At 40.0% G+C, this 18,678-nt stretch overlaps 1 protein-coding gene across 2 annotated transcripts; it reads right to left on the reverse strand.

Annotated features, from left to right (window-relative positions):
* Positions 1-2,293: 2,293 nt before the first annotated feature.
* Positions 2,294-18,119, reverse strand: rps6kal (ribosomal protein S6 kinase a, like). 2 transcript variants are annotated; one of them, XM_007554787.2, is made up of 22 exons: positions 17,810-18,119; positions 13,974-14,033; positions 13,783-13,899; positions 13,622-13,703; positions 13,456-13,536; positions 12,585-12,664; positions 11,795-11,901; positions 10,316-10,353; positions 9,965-10,107; positions 8,715-8,785; positions 8,476-8,564; positions 8,235-8,299; positions 7,492-7,594; positions 7,248-7,372; positions 6,035-6,157; positions 5,661-5,750; positions 5,402-5,560; positions 5,152-5,313; positions 4,963-5,039; positions 4,357-4,474; positions 4,057-4,197; positions 2,294-3,111 (listed from the first exon to the last, which is right to left on the reverse strand). In XM_007554787.2, exons 1-22 carry the CDS (start codon positions 17,813-17,815, stop codon positions 2,986-2,988), a joined length of 2,163 nt encoding a protein of 720 aa, XP_007554849.1. In that variant the 5' UTR covers positions 17,816-18,119; the 3' UTR covers positions 2,294-2,985. The 2 variants fall into 2 exon arrangements, with proteins under 2 accessions (XP_007554849.1, XP_007554848.1); XM_007554786.2 differs by having other exon boundaries at positions 17,789-18,118.
* Between the last annotated feature and the right edge of the window lie 559 nt (positions 18,120-18,678).

The raw sequence follows: 18,678 nt of genomic DNA on the forward strand, positions 1-18,678 counted from the left end.
CTAGTGTTCATCTGTGTACACCTTGGTGCTCACACGTTTTTTTTCTTTACCCAAAGTAAAAAAAAACAACTCTAAAGCAAATTGTGATAAAATTTGAACATATATTTGTATTGGACATATCTAAATTCTAAAATTATTTTTTAAGAGCTGTCCACTGCTCCAGCTAAAGTAAAGCAACAGTGAGCAACAAGCAGGTGAAGCATCCAGCAGCCAAACCTTTCCCTCAGGAACAAGCAACATACGAGCTAAATGGAGACTGGAAACTATTATTTCATTGGAAATCATAAAAGCTGCCCAGAAATGATTCCCCTTTACTTCACTAGAATAAACTCAGAGACCTGTGACTATTTTCCTCAACTTTCAAGGTCCACTGTTTGTCAAACATTTTATTTGCCCAGGACTTTGGCATTATTGATTCTGCTGCAGATGTCCATGTAAAATATTTGCAAAGCTCGCAAAATGTAAAGTTTATCCCAAAAAACCCCATTAATATCTGTGTTTTTAATGACATTAACACAACTTTATTTGACCCTTCTATGCAGGCAGCATTTAAGTGTCAGTTTTCTTGAGGTGAATGTACATCAGCTTGGGAAATTTATTGCAGCTGCTTTCCGTTTCCTACAAGTCGGACCAGAGATTCTCAGATAAACTGAATTTTGACCCACTCTAACTATTGCATAATAAAAAGTATAGATTAAGTAATTCATCTTTTCTTACAGGCCAGACTCTGTTCCTCCAGTCTCTGAAACCTTGATTTTCAGATTAAATAAGGCGCTTGCTTTTACCCTGGAAGTAAAGAGGACTTTAGTCCACAGATCAACAGGGCAGCACTTCTTCTCCTTCCCAAAGTGAGACGCTTTTGGTGTCTGTTTCAGAAACATCTCATCAGTCAAGTCAGCATAGAGCTCATAATGTCACATTTAATTGCTTTTAATATTTGAAATTATGGTCTAAACTAAATTCTGGATATTCCTTAAATCAAAGCCTGCAAAATATGATTGGAATCACATCATTTAAAGGGGATGTAGTATATAAAAATGTACTTTTATAAGCTTTATGTCATGTTATGTCATTCTTTCATCAAAAACATACCAGGAGTGTCGCTTTGATTCTTCCATGCATGTTTTGAGGAAACCTTTAATCTCCCGTGGCGAGTGATGTCTTTGTCATGTTTCCATGGTGAGCTCAGAGCGACCTGCCCTCAATCAGCTCCTTCAGACTAGCCAGCAGCAATTAGCAAACACCTGGTGGAACTGTGCATCTGCGGTGCTCATGAACCGATGTAAAGGGCAAAATGTGAAGCTTGTTGTGACGACTTCCTGAAGGCGGAGCTTCAGAAAGAGCAGGAGCTTCTTCAACAAGCAGAGGCCCAATTTAAAGGAGTGTAATTAGACGGTAAAATTTCATTTATGTTTAATGTATACAGATTTTTCATAATCCAATAGTTACTTGATTTTGCTGAAAAATGGCACCATGTACCTGGAAAGATAATACCGCCCCTTTAATAAATCTTAGTTTCACTTTTTACACTAACGTACTGATATAACCCAACATCTTTCCACGACATTCAAACTTTACTTGTACATTAGCAGCTAATTTTATCCATTTAGTTTTTGCTATAATCGTTTAAGTAAATATGTCACAAAATCTTAAGATTGGACGCCGACATGGGCGGCGGATCTCCTCGAACCAGAACCGTTGCCGTGTCGACCGTTTGTCGCCTCGGCAGACTTGGAGTCAGTGAACGACAGCCGATGCATGTCCATATGATCTTTAATGTCAATATATACAGACCTTGAAAGAAAAAAATAGAATTTTAAAAATCAAATGAAATAAATACAATATCATACAATTTCCACAATGTCTTTTTGAAGAGATATCGATGGAAATATTTTTTTCTTGAATTCAGCCTCTGGTTCGACGGGGTGCGTCCCGTCCCCCCCAGAGAAATCCTTCCACCTCCACCACATGCTCTTCATCTCCATCATCATCATCAGACACGGTTACTTAGAGATATATATAGACATATTCATATATATATATATATATTTATATATATTTTCAAAACAAATCTTTCTACTGTAATTATAACATCATATAACCTTCAGATTCTTGGTATTTTCATGTATCCATCAGCAGCTTATGTAACCTTAACTGATACCTCTGCAGTATCACAAACATGAGTCAAATGGAGTTTTTAAAAGGGAAAATGAAACACAGGTTCGGTTCAAACATGCATTTATGTTCCCAAAAGTGCTGGTAAATGATTTTGATCCTGAGGGACTATTTTTTCTTCTTCTTCTTCTCTTAAATCTGCGACAAGCAGAAACTCCTCTATCATTTTAGTGGAGGAAACAGTCTTAACATGAACCTCGGTCAATATCATCTTGCCACCAGCCTCAATTAATTACTTCATTCTGAAGAAAAACAAAAAAAAAAACAAACAAAACAACTCAGTTTAAGAGTGGGGGGGGGAGAAAGCAAACATGGGAAGGGCGGAGGAACCGAGGAGGAGGATGGCAGAGTGATGATGAAGAGCAGTAGGGGGAGGGAGGGGGCACAGTTTGACAAAGCAGCTTTGAATCAGCCAATCACAGTGAAGGAGAACGTCAGCTGGTGAGTTTCTTCCCCGAAGAGAGGAAGAGAGAATGGAAAGGCGAGGAGGGTAAGTGCATATGAAAGCTGTGGAAATAAATACAAGTCTGTCTCCCCAGCAGTAACAGGTGTGTGTGTGTGAGTGTGTGTGAGTGTCATCTATACCTCTTTGGCCGACTTCAAGGTGTTTTTTTTTTTGTTTGTTTGTTTGTTCTGTGTGCGTTTTATCTGAGTGCTGGACGGGTCAAATAAATTATCTTTTGAAAACAGAGGCGTCAGGGTTTGGACTGGCCAACGCTCGGGTCTGAGTGTTTGCATGCTCTTGTGTGTTGGTGAGAGGGAGGCCGAGAACCTGGAGGATGAGCGTTTTCTGTGTGTGTGTGTGTGTGTCTACATGTCTGTTGAGGTGAGTTTCTTCATGCTGCGTCTCTGGGCTAAACTGGAAGCCGCCACGGGCTCCAGCACTGGCTGACTGGTCTTCTGACTTAGTGCTGAATAAGTTGCAGCCATGGCTCCCTGGGAAGACAGAAAAACAAGATGAGAGCTATGAATAATGATGATAAAAAAACAAATAAACTCTAGGATTTTACATAGACCTCCCACACATGTTCCATGCAGAAACTTTGAACTTTTCCAGAGCAAAATCTGCAGATTTCTGTCCTTTTAGCCCATTTAAAATCTAAAATATCTTAAAAAAATAAAAAATATTTAAAAAATATTTAAAAATGTTCAGGCTTTAGATACAACAACAAGAACATGGAAAGCACTTAAAGCAAGATCCATACTACGTACTGTTCAGTTTTCACATATGATTTTTTTTAGGGCTAAAGCGATCAATTGGATCAATCACCAACTAATCTAGTAATCGATCAATTGTTAGCTGGGGAACACAAACTCAAAAGGCAGCCATTAGAAACAACAACATAACTACAGCAGTAATTAAGTCAAAAATGACCAAAAAAACGATCTGTACATTTTGCATTTATGATAAAAAAAATATGAGATATACTTTAAATATAAAAAAAAAAAAACATTGTACTGTGAGTCTGTTCAACTCAGAACTCCTAAAGTGTTCAGATCAGGACAAAATAGTTAAGTGGAAGGAAAACAATCTGGATTTGGTTTGGGGGATTTTTCTAAGCAATTAAAAATCTGAAAAGTGAAGCAGGCATTTTTATTTCACCTCCTGAGCCAATACTTTTTAGAACCGTCTTTTTAAGTTTGCCTCGGCCAGCTTTGCACATCTAGAGGTCGACACCCGTCCCTCTGTGATGAATACGTCATGCTCCATCAGAGAGCCTCTACAAGCATTAACTTTGACTAGCCCACTCCACCACATGACCATTATGTAACGATGCCTGTAGCTCCTCCGTTATGTTTCGGGTCGTCGTCCTGCTGGTAGCCGAACCCTCCTCTGAGAATTGCTCCGTCAGCCAATCAGCCGAGGCGCTCCAGACTCACCTTGACTAGGTGCGGGGCGTCGTGGCGTGTGAGCTGGAAGTGCGGCAGGTTGTCTTTGCAGGTGATCCAGGAATGCTTCAGAACCTGCTCGGCCGTGTATCGCTGGTGGGGGTCGACGTGGAGCATGTGGGACAGCAGGTCCTGCAACAGCAACAGCTCAGGTTTACGGTTATCGACCTGCTCCCCGACGCTCCCCCCCTCCATTAACGGACAGAGTTCGTCGATTCAGGAAATCAGAACAGTGAAATATGGTAAATAAACTGGATTTGAGGAGGAGAGGAATCCTTCCAGCCGATGTACCTTGGAGGACTCCGATACGGTATCCCAGTTCCCACCAGTCAAAGAAAACTTCCCCGATCCTATCCGCAGAAGAATCTCCTCTGGTGTGTCGTTTGGCCCGTTAGCGAACGGTGTGTACCTGAACGCCACAAACGGGAAGTTATCTCTTTAGAAAAGTCATTTTATATCGACTCGTTTCACACAGACATGTACAGGGAGTCATTATTTCATGGCTGTGAAACAACCTTCAGAAAACTGCAAAACAGCTGAAACACTGAGTTCCTTTAAATGGCCTGCTTAGATCTGCTTTGGAAGCACAACAAATGAAGCACTGATCAACGTCTTGGACGTGTATTGATCATTTTGATAACTCATCAAAATGTAACGTAACTGTATGTTTTCATGACTTTCTTATTTTTGTTTTCAGGATGTAAAGGACTGCTTGGTCGCTGAAATGTGCTGCACAAATGAACTTGATTGAACTCTTCTGCTCCTATTTGCATCACATCTAGGTTATTTACACATCGACATTATTTTATTCCTTTCATCTTTTAATTGGTGCTATCAGTTTTTAAGGCATTTCATTTAAAATGCTGGTTTGTTTAGGGATAATTTAATCCCTCTTACCCTGCCAACATGGTGTACAGAAGAACTCCTAGACTCCATATATCGCAAGCGGCATCATAGCCTTGTCGCATTAGTACCTTTAAAGAACAGAAAAACAACAACAACGTGTAGGCAACACGGATATTTTTACACCAGATTTATTTACCAAATTTAAATCCCACGTTCTGGGAGTGCCACTGGTTTCCTCACCTCTGGTGCCACAAAGTTGGCCGTGTAGCAGGGGGTCAGCAGCAGCCCGTTTCCTCCCCGGAGCTGCTTGGCGAACCCGAAGTCACAGATCCTGATGGAGTCGGGATTCCCAGAGTCGTCCATGTAGAGGATGTTGCTGGGCTTCAGGTCTCGATGTACCACCTGAGGAGAAGCAAGAGATCATACATGACGAGTCGGAACCCCCCCTCCGTTTATACACGTGTGTGTGTGGGTGTGTGTGCTGCCTCACCCCTTGGCAGTGGAGGTAGTCGACGGTCTTGGTGATGGTGTAGAGCACAGCGCTGGCCTCTCTTTCGGAGAAAAACTTCTGCCTGAGGATCCGGTCCAGCAGCTCCCCGCCCTTCATCAGCTCAGTCACCAGGTACACGTACCTGTCCTCGTCGTACACCTGCAACACACACACACGTCAGTCAGGAGATTGTTTTATTTTATTTAAATCTAGATTTTTGTTACAAATGATTGAACGTTCACAGGTAAATGTTACCGACATCTTTCAGAGTGATGATGTTGGGGTGCTGTCCGTATCGCATCAGGATTTCTATCTCCTCTGACGGGTCCCTCTTGCTTTTATCAATGATCTGGAGGGAAACAAAAGACAAACAGAAGTGTTAGTTTAAAGGTTAGAAAAAAATAAAAATAATAATAAAAAAAAAACATTTTCTTCAGCAAATTCAAATGAAAAACAAATGCAAAGCTAAATCTACACTGCCCTCTGCTGGTGGTCCAACCAGATTCAACATCACAGATTCGACTACAAAAAGGTTCAAACATTTACACTCACTGAAGCAGCTTCCTGGAAACACTGATTACAATGATGCCGTTACAGAAGAGTCTGAGTAAAAACGAGTCATGGAAATGCTACCTTCACAGCATAGTCAGCTCCAGAAACCCTGTGCACGCAGCGTTTGCAGATGGAGTACGAGCCGACGCCGATGTCTTCCTGGAGCTCGTACAGATCGGAGAACTTGGTTGAGCCCCCGTGCACCTGCAGCAGACAGACAGACGGACAACAGTGAAGTTTAGATACATGCAGCCACAACCAAGGATAAGGGAGTAGTCGCTCCAACACCTGGATATAAGATCCTCTGATGGATGATGAGTGATAAAATCATGAAGATATCCGTTACAAACAAACAGGATTTTTAACGACTTATTGTGTGAACAAACACATCCACGTGTGATTCTTACCAAACGGGAAACACAGCAATCACAACTTTTTTAAATATTTTTTTTACATTATCCAAATATCGTAATGGAAACACGGCTGCTGTTCTACTACGGCAGCCTAATTAAATTCATCCATTGAATTGTGTTCAGTGCACAATTTGAATAATTTATTAGAAGAGTTCTGTTGGGCTCGGCTCTGTAACGATCACACAACAAACAACCTCAATAGAGCTTAGAACAGGAACGTGATGCCATGACAATGATTCCAAACATGCAGTCAGAGTCATGGTGAACGGCTGACATCAAAGCATATTGATATGTTGGAATGGCCTAGTCAAAGTCCAAACCTAAGTCCAATTGAAAATAACTGCCGAGATTTTTAAAAAATGTTGAGAGAGGGAGAGTGTTGACTCGAGAGAGTTGAATGAATCTGCAAAGCACACTTTTCAGATATGAATGGAAATCAACGCATTTTTCTGCAGCTAGACTACTGTAACTACTGTTACTAGGAAATGTTTCCTACACTGCAAAAGCACAAAATCTTACCAGGTATTGTTGTTCCAGTTTCTATGACAGATGTCCTACTACGCTTGAAATGACAGAAAACTTAAGAAAATTATTCCTTAGTATTGATGAAAAGCACTAATACCACTGGTTGATTATTTCACTAAAAACAAGGGACAAATATCTTGTTGTAAGTGAATTAATCTGCCAATGGAGCTACTACTTTTTCATCAATACTAAGGAATTACTGACTTAAAACAAGCTCGTTTTTCTTGCTGAAAAGTTACTTCTAAGTTAATTTTGTCTTATTTAAAGTGTAGTGAGACATTTTTACTGGGATCTTGTGCTTCTTGCAGTGCAGTTTACTCAAGCCAAGGTGTGGCAGAGGACTTGTGGGCGTTCACCTGAACTATGGGGAGAATGCTGAGCAGCGGGGAGCTCTTGTTCTCGTCCATCGGAGCCGGAGCGACGAAACTGAAGCCTTTGAAGAGTTGGTGGGCATTGGCGCTGGGTGGGATGCCCGGGGAGTCTGAACACACGGAAACCACCCGTCACACAGACAGACAGCCGGTTAAACCGTTTCTATGGCTACAGGAGCACCTTCTCGTTTAAAAAAAAAAAAAGAATACAAAATGTGGATATGTGTACCTTTAGGCGTTTTTGCAGTGAACTCTGGGTCAAAGCAGAAAGTGTCGTCCGGTTTACCAGCTGCGGGCTTGAACGGGGGCTGGAGTTCTCTTCTAAACAGTTTCTGGATGGAAACACACACACACACACACACACACATTAACACAAGTCAAAAACCAAACCCCAACACATGCTGGATGGAGAGTGAGAACATGTGTTCAAGAGGAGTCGAGCGCTCTCGCAGATTAACCCCCTTCAATCCCCTGAACGACTAACACCGGCCAATAGCGTCCCGCCGGCTCTTAAACGCTCACACAGGGCTATTAGTGCACGCACAGCGAGAACTGGACTGCTGCCCAGACTCCCACACGCACACATACACAAAGAAGCCTAGCTCCTGTGGCCAGGACTGATGGCCACTGGTTATGAAGCCAAACGATTGGAAGGTGTGAAGCCTCAGCAGAAGCTGCAGAGTGGTGTGTGTGTATGTGTGTGTGCGTGTGTGTGTGTGCATACCAGGTTTTTATATCCTTATGGGAACCTATCTCTACAATGTGGGGTTATGGGGACCATTGCTCTTTATGGGGACCTTTTCTTGGTTCCCATGAGGGAAAATTGTTGTTTTTGGATTAGTGGTTAGGTCTGTGATGGTTAGGTTTAGGATAAAGGTTAAGGTAAGGGTTAGATCTGTAAAAATTAATGGAAGTCAATGTGAAGTCCCCACAAGTGATGAAAACACTGTGTGTGTGTGTGCGCGCGCTCACATTCCAGTCGATGGTGGAAAAGAAAGCGTGCCGTTTGATCTCCTCCACTCCATCAGGTCCAGCCCCTAAATATACAAATCATTTTGGTTCAGTTAACCTGAATTCATTATTAGAAGACCTGCTTTTATTTCTAGTTTTCTTTATTTCTCCCTCTCTTGTCTACTGAATGTTGTTTTACCTGGATGCTAAATAGTCAACAATCTGCAGCTAAGAGCTTCGAGTCAACAGTCGGCCTCCTTACCCAGTCTGTTAGCGGGGTTGCGTTTAAACAGCATTCGCAGCAAACTCTGGGCTTCCAAACTTAGGAACTGTGGCATTCCCAACTTAGCTCTGAGTGGGAAGAGAAACACGGAGCAACAAGTGAACGTGGGCAACGAGAGAGGCAACGAGAGGAGGCAACCAAGGTTCGCTACCTACAGACTCCACACATTCACAATGTGCCATTACGCAAGTGGGAGCATGACACGTGGAAGGACTCACTTGAGAATCATGTTCATGGTCTCGTTCCGGTCTTTCCCTTGGAAAGGTAACGTCCCCGTTAGCATCTCAAACTGCAAATAGACATTTAAAAACCTGAATTAGATGTTTTTTTTAAATATACAGAATACTCATTTCGTCACATTAAGAGAACAAACTTCATTGTATTTTTTTGAGATTTGACGAGACAGACCAGTAAAAAAGTAGCGCATAAATGTAAAATGGATGCAAAAAGAGAAAGTTTTATTTGCATGTTTACAGACCGGGCGATAAATTGAATTTAATCCATTGATTAAAATTTTTTGAAGATTTAATTTTTGGACATTTTGTAGTTCTCCCCACCCCACCACCAATGCACTACTTGGGTTTCCACAGTTCAGAGTGATGTCAGCACAACCCAGAGCCACCATCTTGTTTGAAAAAACTTGTTTTCAGCTTCCATTTGTTTGGACTTTGAATTCAGGTTGACTCTATGACAGAAGTAGCTGCTGCCTTTTTTTCTTTAAATTAAAAGAATAAAGGGACACTGCTACTACAATAAAGTCGTAGTAATACGAGTTAAAATAATATAAAAATAAAGTCAGAATTTTATGAGAACACCAACACGAAAACTATCAAAAAAACTAAAATGTTGAGAAGTTGTACTTTGGTACCGTTTTTACAGATAAGGAAATAAATCTTAACACATCAGCATCAAATTATCTCACTGGTAGGATTTTTAAAAACAATCATACAAACAGCAATTTATTGTGAAGAAAGAACTGCATGAACTGAGCCGGTTACGTCGGATCCTGATAACTTTATCCAAGCTTCTTTTCCCTGATAAAATCACTTTTTTCTCTTCGTTTCAAGAGTTTTGGTAAAAATTCTGGTAAAATTGCATCTTTATTCTGCTATTATTTTGACTACATTCTAGTAACTAGAAAAAAAAATTCTCACCTGACTAATACTTCTTCATACAACTCACAACAGGGATGATTGAAATAAAAGCCACTTTTTGAAAATATTTCCTCATTTGCAATATTTATTTTTATTAAAAAGAAAAAAGAAAAAAAAACAAAGTGAGGAAGAAAAAAATTAAATCTGATTTTATTTTTAAGCCATATCGCCAAGACCGTGTTAATAATGTTTAGGGTTATTTTCCTGATGGAAGATTTCTGTGGCTGTAACTTCACAAAAAGTGAAACGGAATATTAATATGAAGTGAGTAAAAACACATCAAGTCATGAATAGATTCTGGCGAGCTGACGCACCATAAGTACTCCCAGAGACCACCAGTCTGCGCTCTGCGTGTGTCCTCTTCTGTTGACCACCTCAGGGGCCATATACTCCACCGTACCACAGAAGGAATACGCCTTCTTATCAGCATCTACTGACTCTTTACTCAAGCCAAAGTCTGCACAGAAAGGAAATAAAATAAGGACAAAAACAAGATATGATTTAGTTTTTTACCAACAGGATAAAATCTGCATTAGCTCTTGGATAATATTTGACACCAACAGAGTTGATGCAGTGTTTATAAAGTAAGAATTGCTAATGTAAGCATACGGATGATAAACACTGCTAAACAAGTCGTTACACATACGGAGTTCAAAAAGACGTACCTGTTAACTTTATATGTCCAGCTTCATCGAGTAAGATGCTGAAAGAGAAGTTACGACACGGTTCAGCTTCAAACATCCATTTTTCAAGAGAAGCTTTTAAGAAACAACAAGCTGTTTCCTTTTGTGTAAAACTCTTGACACACAGCAGACCTCGAAGTTGAGTTTTTTTTTGGTTTTTTTTGCAGAGTTCTGACAGATCATAGAGCTACACTTCAACTCACATTGAAAGAAAATTAAAAAAAAACAAAAAAACTAACCTTTTCAGCAAATTCTGCTGAAAATGGCACCAATAAGATCATTATAGGTCGGAAATTGTTAAAATTTAGAGCTGGATGCAAACGCTTGAATCCATTACAAGATTCTTACGCATCACACAGAGTAAAAGAATGTAATACAAGTTTCCGCTCTCAAAGACTAAAACTTCAATTTGTAAAGAACACTTAACTCTAGAATTGGAAGACAATTTAAATATCCAAAATAAAACATGACAACCTGAATCACTAAATCAAATAGAAATAATTTAAAACACACACACATAACCAAAACCATAAAGATGATAAATTTGTAAACAAAATTGCCTTTCAATGATCAAACTGGAAACGGTTGAGCTCATTTTAATTTATCATGATTGACTAATTGCTTGTTGTGACAGAAAGAAAAATCTAGCACATGTCAAGGATGGAGACGGCAACAACATAAAAACCGTCCAATGTCAACATGTAGAGTCTCGTCTCCTGATTCTGACATCTTTAAAAAATACATCTGACATATTCTGTGTCTCACTGTTGTGGCATTCTACATAACCTCAATTTATTTGGAGGTTGACGGATATAGACATAAAAAATAGATATAGAGAGATAGAGATAGAATGAGAAAACCTGAAATCAAAAAAAAAAAAAACACAACAAAAAGTTAACTCTACCGTTACTGGTTCAGTTTCAAGGAGAATTAAAGCCATTAACTTTGCAAACACTGCTAACATCAAATATTAAATAGCAGTGATTTAATTGATGCGATTCTTTATCTATAATTCTGACCATATGTGGAAAACTTGTTGCAAATTCAAAACTGCATTACTTGATTTTATTTTTCAACCGTTTAAGCTACGCATTGTGTCATCGTTCCACTCTGAGAAAACAACTTTAATAGTAAAATAATGTGACATAAAAGGCCTTTGACTAGTGTATGCAAAATTACCACTGGCACTAAACACTCAGAACAAATATTTACTGTAAAGATAAAAAAACTGAGTAAAACAATTAATTCAATCAACTAAAAAAAAAAAAATCAAGAAAAAGTAAACATATGTAATAAATAATAAAAATACAAGTATTATAGACTGAAACAGTTTCCGAATACAAAATTTCAAACACTTTCAAGTAAAGTTATCAGTAATCTGAGACATGTAAGTCAGTATAATGGGTATGTGGTGCAGTTCAGGTGCTGTGTACATGCAAACAGGCCAGAAATCATTCATACTTCTCTGGCTTGAGATCTCTGTAAACTATGCCCAGGTTGTGCAGATGGTCGAGGGCCAGAGCCAGCTCTGCAAGGTAGAATTTCACATCTTCCTCTGTAAACATAACCTAATAAGAACTGGAAAGATTTACTCTCTGAACTCCAAGGAGAAATTCAGCAGCAAGAGTGAAAACACACAAACAGATTCAACATTGAGCAGCAAAACAGGCAACATGGTCACAACATCGACATTTCAGAGAGGCGACGCGACTCGATGGTGCCGCCGCTTTGGTTGTAAGACGAGGTCAATCTAGAGAACGGATGCTCGTGTTTTTTTTTTTGTTTTTTTTTGAGAGCTGAAAAAGCATCAGGAGAGCGTCATGCTGAGCTGGTAAGTGACCAGCATCTGCTGATGTAAACACATATCTACGTGCCCAGAACAAGAGTCTGCTTCGAAGACATGATTTGAAAAAGTACGAGCAGTCAGAAAAGCAGTCAGGGACAAATGAGCTGGCAGGACTCACGGTCATATAATAATGATAAATAAAAAAAATGCATAGCACGCCAAATCTGCAGCAGCTCAATTTGTAGCTGTCATATAAACTCCTCTGGGTTTAAGAATGAGCATCGAGGCATCTGCTGTGCCGATTTTACACAAACATGACTTGGAAATAAATATGTATTATTCACAATTCTTTCTTGTTTTTCTTGAAAAGTAAAAGAACGAAATAAGAAGAAAGTTTGTAAGCAGGCTTAATCAGAAAACGAAGCAACGTTAAAAGTAAATACAGATATTTATGAATGAGCTTACCTCTTTGGATAAGCGAGTGAATACATCCCCTCCCCTGAGAAAGTCCAGTATTAAATACAATTTCCCTTCTGTCTGAAAGGCTGCAGAGGTAAAAATAAATAAATAAATACAAAAATATCAACTGAAGTGCTTAAAAACTGCTCAACAGCCTCCAAAATATTTTAATGAAATATACTGAAAAGGATAAGAAAAGTGTCAGTGAATGTCAGCAGAGTCATGGGAAAAACTTAACCTGAGTCTGAAAGTATTTATCCAGGTGCTGCCTAATCAAATGTATTTCATTAGGTTTGCTGGTTTGGTCCTTCTGGAGCGTACATGTTCCTTAACAGAATGCCAAGTAGGAAAGAAAACAGCAATGATCTTCATGAAGCAATTCCTGTTGCCAAGGACGCCAGCAACAGCTTCCCAAACAAGATGAAGTCCAGCATTACTCTTTAATTCAAATTTCAGACAATACCAGGCTCAGAGAAATTGTTTGAGGGCCAATAACTATATGTTGTGTATTTGCAGGTTTCAGAAAGTCAAATTTAAGATTTTTTTTAAGACGTTTCTGATGCCAACTTGAATTAAATTTAAGGCTGAAAAAGCTATAATTGGGGGATTCTAAAACTGTAAAACTCAAATTTCCAGCTTTTATAAATAATAATTTTTGGTGATGTTAAACTAAAGGTCAATTGTTTTCATGTGGATGAAAAATGCATAAAAACTTTTCAGTTTTCCCAGATATCCATCTATGTATGGACTAAGCAGAAATCTGCACTTTCAAGTTGCTATTGCTAAAGGTGGTGAACAGTCAGAGTCAACTTAAGTTTCTCCCATGACAGAACCGACTAGCTTTACTCTTATGAGTGTAAACTTGTCTGTTTCTTACCATAGTGCAATTTCACTATGAAGGGATGATTAACTTCCACTAAAATGTCTCTTTCCATCTTAGTGCGAACTCTGTCCCTGACTGGAGAGACAAACAGAACATACTTAGAAAAATCAGCAAAAGTCAACTTCTTTTTTCTGCTGCGATACGATAAACACAGCATTACCTTTCAAAGATGCTTTTTTTAGTACTTTCATTGCATATAACTGTCCGCCATCTGGACCCACGATCTTTCGGACGAGAAACACCTGAAAGCGAAAGAGAAAACCCTCAAACAGGGAGGCAGACGACGGCTCTGACAGAAGCACTCTTGATTACTCTACTTACCTTGCCAAAAGAGCCCTGACCGAGGACTTTAAGAAGTTCAAACTGAGAAGGATCCGCTTTCTCACAGCCCTCTTTCACATGATGGGTGATGGGAATCTCTTTATACGTCCCGTCGTCCTGCGCGAACAATGTTGGGATGAGACAAGAACACTCGCACGCGCGGGGTTGGAAGGTACGCCGCCGCTACTTACACAGTGTGAGAAAGACTCTCCCTCCTCCATGGGCTCATCCATGATCTGATGTCCATTGACCTGCGGCCAGATCAGCAGAAAAAATTCATCAGCCCCATCGACAGCAGCGGACGACTTCTCAAAGCCTGCTCATCGTTGTCTTTTTTTTTTTTTTTTCCCGTCGGGGGCGAGAATATGACTGCAGCTGCCGCACGCCCACTCGCATGATGGAAGATTGAACAGATGAAATCGATGAGTCACATGCGATACGGCCGCGCTTCTACCTCCTCAGAACCGAGGCTGTATTTGTTGTCAAACAGTATGGAGTCCATACTTTAATCTGGCCCAGCTGTCTGGCTCTCGTCCGGGCCCCTGTAAAGCCCCTCGGTATTAGCATTCTGGCTTAATCCCCGGCCAACGCAAAAACAACACCTCTGACCGGCGTTCAGCCTCGACTCGATGCAGCTCCTTCCGCTAATGATGAAAACAGGGGAGTTTTATTTTTCTGCTTTAGTTTACTCATATTTACAAGAAGGAGGAGTCCGTTTCATGTCTCCTTTCTTCACTGAGAAATTTTTTTTATTTATTTAAGAAATAAACGCAACAAATCAGGAGCTGGGTGAAAATCAAAAACAACATGAAAACTCTACCAGAATAATATCACCGTCAACATTTCACCCCAGCACTGTGTATTGAGTCCGGTGTGTTTTGTGTGCGCTGAATTCCAGCAAGGCTCTGAAGAGGGAGAATGAGTCATAGATGCTACGCAAGCCCACTCAGTGGGCGGAGCCACCGGCACACACTCATGTGCATCCAACACAACAGAGGCCAGCGGAGCACGTTTCAGCCACAACGGCGCAAACATCCAGATTATTAAAAGGTGAACCCGTCTGAGCCCAGCGAGGCGCTGAACAGACTCCAAAAAGGAAGGAAGGAAGAAGAAAAACAACAACCACCACCTTTCTGCGACCGGTTAAGATGTAAACATCCAGGCCCGGACAAAAAGCCAGGGCAACGCTTGTGTCATAATTCACACATTCACATTCACTCCCACCTTTGCTGTGGCTCATCGCGGCTCGCAGCCCACACTCGCAGCACACCGAGGCGAGCCTTTTCCAGCCCCCCTTCCAAACCATCGCAAAGACATCTAATCTTAAATTCAGAAAGATAAACAAAAGCCAAAAGTGATACGAAGTGAAATGAAGAGGATGAACGCTCACAAGTTCAGAATAGAAAAGTGATCCGTCGTACATCAGTGAATCGCTGCGGTCATCAGTGATTTACATGCCACGGGTGAAGGGTCAAACTTTTAAAAGTCTAACAGAGATTTAAGTCCCAAAGGTCATCAGTGATTGGCTAAAATAGTGAAAAGTCATTTATTAAACTATGCATCTACTGTAAGTTTTGGACAAATGCTAAATAGGAGTGATCCATCCATCAATAATAAACAGTAGAAATTTTTTTAAATATTTTTTACATTTGGCAGTTTTTCGTTATTCATTTCCAGCTTCTATACAAAGTTCAATTAAAATTTACACTACTTTTATTCGTAAAACAGTGATGGATGTTCTTCCCTGGATCAGAGAAGGAGACATTTTTATTTTGCGCATAACAAAATTGACCAAACTAGTTATGCTTCTTATAATGAGATTTAGAATTAATCATATCTCTAAATTTAAATCAGTGATGAACTACTGACAGCATTACCAGAAATGTTTTTCTCCTTTTTTCCACTGGTTGTTCCATTTGAGCATCAATACAAATCAGCAAACTGGAAAATATGATTAGTTGCAGTTGCTGTGTGTAACTTAGTGACATCAGTCAGTTGGTTTGTTTTTAAGTAACCATTTCAAAGGGAACTTTTCTCAAAAGCTGCATTTGTGCTTATGGCGTGCAGTCACATACATTTACTTAAAAATAAGTAAGAAATAGTTTATCATAATTTTTAATGTTATCACAATAATAATACAAAATAATATGATAAAATTCAAAGCCTATATTGACAATCCTTTCTGTCAAGCGTTTGCTATCTAAACCAGAATTAAAAAAAAACTCAGTAATGATAGCCTGGACATAAAAAAAAAAGCAGTGAGGAAGGTGCACTATTTTTTTTTTTAGAAATTCAGATACTTGTCTTAAGATAATAGAAAAAGTGGTAAACATTTTTCCACAATATATTCTATACCTATCCAGATTTTATGATTATAAACTAATTTATTTTTCAAAACTGTAGGAACTACAGATGAATTGATCACTTTTTGCTGCCAATTTGATTTGTTATTTTGAGAGCTGACAAATAAGGAAAAGTGTGCAATTTTCTCTTATTTGTAGTAAACTTGTAGTAGTCTTGCATCCATAACATAATAATAATAATATATATATATATATATATATATATATATATATATATATATATATATATATATATATATATATATATATATATGTTTCTCACCTGTATGTGATTTTTATGAAGTCAGATAAGTGCAACTTGTAACTTTTTGGTTCCAAGGTCAAAAATAGTGGGAGTAGTTAGTTTAGCTGAGTTTAATTAATCAGAGTAAAAACTTATCTGTATCTGAATTTGCCTTGAAGATTAAGAAAAAGTTTTAGATACTTAAAGAAAACAGAACAAACAACAGAAAACCTTTGACTCCTCAACCGTAACAAGCAGACGATTATGGTTAAAGAAAGAATGGAAGAGGCTGCTTTAATCATAATGTGGCTTTAAACCTCTCACCATCAGTCAGTCAGAAACTATTGGACTGGAGGTGTGAAGAACAATGCCTGAGACAAGCCGGTTCAGGATTGTGGAGATGGTTCTGCTTCACTTGGAAACCTTCCTTATCTTCAAAAACTATGTAATCACACGCTAAAACAAACCAAACTTGTGACATGGCATGAATTTAGACGTGTTCTTAGGAGTCACCAGTGGAATACAAAAGAAGATTTCAATTAAATTACTGCATGTGGAATTATATTGAACTAGTTTTAGTCACATTTGGAATAAGCTGTCTGGTCGTGATTATTTTAAAGATACTCAAAAGAATTGCCTCAAATTATAGGTTAGACTTAAAAACTGCTTCATCTTCCTGAGATAACTAATAGGTAGTTTCTGATTTTTAACTGAGGAAGCGCTGACTTTCATTTTAAATCCCCATGATTTCACACATGACTTTAAAATGCTATAATTGTTTGTAACGGTTTCATATATTCATATAATCTCGGCATTATTTGATACCCATTTAATTCCTGTTGACAAACCAACGCTAAAGTTGTATAGCAGTCTGATTAAATGCCGGACAGAACCGCAAACTAAAAAACAACAAACAAACAAGCAAACCCAAAAACAGGATCTAAAAGTTTATTTTATATAAATGACACACTTAATTAGCCCGTAATTACTTATGCGACAGGGTTTGTTCATAACTTGTCACTAACTTTCAAGGCAACAAGAAATTAGCCAACAAGCTAGCAAATGCTAATGCTAAATGCGCTATGCTAGCTATGAAGTAAACTCCCCCAGAGCTGTTAAAAGAGCAACAAATGCCAAAATGAAGCGCTTGTTTGAATGGATAAAAACCGCGGCTGGTGCACAAAGTTAAAAATTATCCGTGAAAGTACAAACAGACTGTCGTGAAACAAACATGCGGCGTCGGAGCGACTGGATTAAATATAACCAGCTGTTAGCCCGAGCTAACGCGTTAGCATGCATCACAGTGCGCTGCAAATCGTGACGCCAGCACCAGCATAACACGGCTAACTCCACTGAACGTCACAACGCTAAAAACAATGCCGATAAGATTGGTATGCAAAGCACGCATTTGTCCGCTCACCTCGCTGCTAACGCTGTTTACCTCCATCTTGTGCCAGGATTCCTCTCTCCAAGTCTAAGGCATCGTAGTCAACCTAGACCCCCTCTCCACGCTGCATGTCTTCCCCTCTCTGTGGACGTCCGCGCGGCTTGCTCTGCCTCTCTGTCCGGATGCCCTGGGTCGAGTGGCTGCGGACCGCTATTAGGAAGGGATGCGAGCTCGACGCAGGGGGGAGTGTTGGTGTTGCCGATCATAAGCTCGCAGAGAGCACCGCTAACCCTGCCATGGATATGCGAATATGGCGGCTACTGTGGTACCTGACCGTCGGTGAATGAGAGTTTATTGACGTATATTATGACGCAGCTCAGTTAAGGATTTCCCCCAGTCCAAAGCAGAGCAGCAGCTCTCCAGACTGAGAGGAGGGGAGCGTGGATGCGCTGCTGCTGCTGCTGCTGCTGCTGCTGCGGGGGGGATTTGGTGCTGTGTGTCACACGCTGTGAATGACACACGCACACATCCGGTGGACGGACGTCTTGGCTTGCGACTGAAATGGAAATCGCCCCGCCGTGACATGCGAGGAGTCTCACGAATTCCTGACGCAGATTTCGACAAGTTCCCACGGTTCCGAGCTGTGTAAGTTGATTGTTTCAAAGCGGGCGCAGGGTAAGCTCGCCCATACCTAATTCAGGTGGGAAGTAAGAGGCTTTAAGGCTCATCCACTTTCCCTCTTCAGCCCTCCCACCCACCAGCAGCCTAATTAAGTGCGGTGAGACACGGGGACAAACTGAATACTACAGGTCTGCGTTTGTAAACAAATGGCCGTTTCGGCTCTGATGCTGAGGCACACCCAGACATAGTTGTGGAAACCCCTCGCGTGAACTTAAGATATTAAAATAAATGTATATTTTATT

Source organism: Poecilia formosa, unplaced genomic scaffold (assembly GCF_000485575.1).
Source record: "Poecilia formosa unplaced genomic scaffold, Poecilia_formosa-5.1.2 Scaffold66, whole genome shotgun sequence".
Classification (NCBI taxonomy): Eukaryota; Metazoa; Chordata; class Actinopteri; order Cyprinodontiformes; family Poeciliidae; genus Poecilia; species Poecilia formosa.

Coding starts and splice junctions, on each gene's coding strand:
- rps6kal (XM_007554786.2), bottom strand. CDS start 17,815: ATGGAGGTAAACAGCGTTAGCAGCGAG. Junction 10,354..11,794: donor AGAGATCTCAAGCCAGAGAA/GTATGAATGATT, acceptor CTTCTCTTTCAG/CATCTTACTCGATGAAGCTG. Junction 4,475..4,962: donor CTGTACACCATGTTGGCAGG/GTAAGAGGGATT, acceptor TGTGGCGTTCAG/GTACACACCGTTCGCTAACG.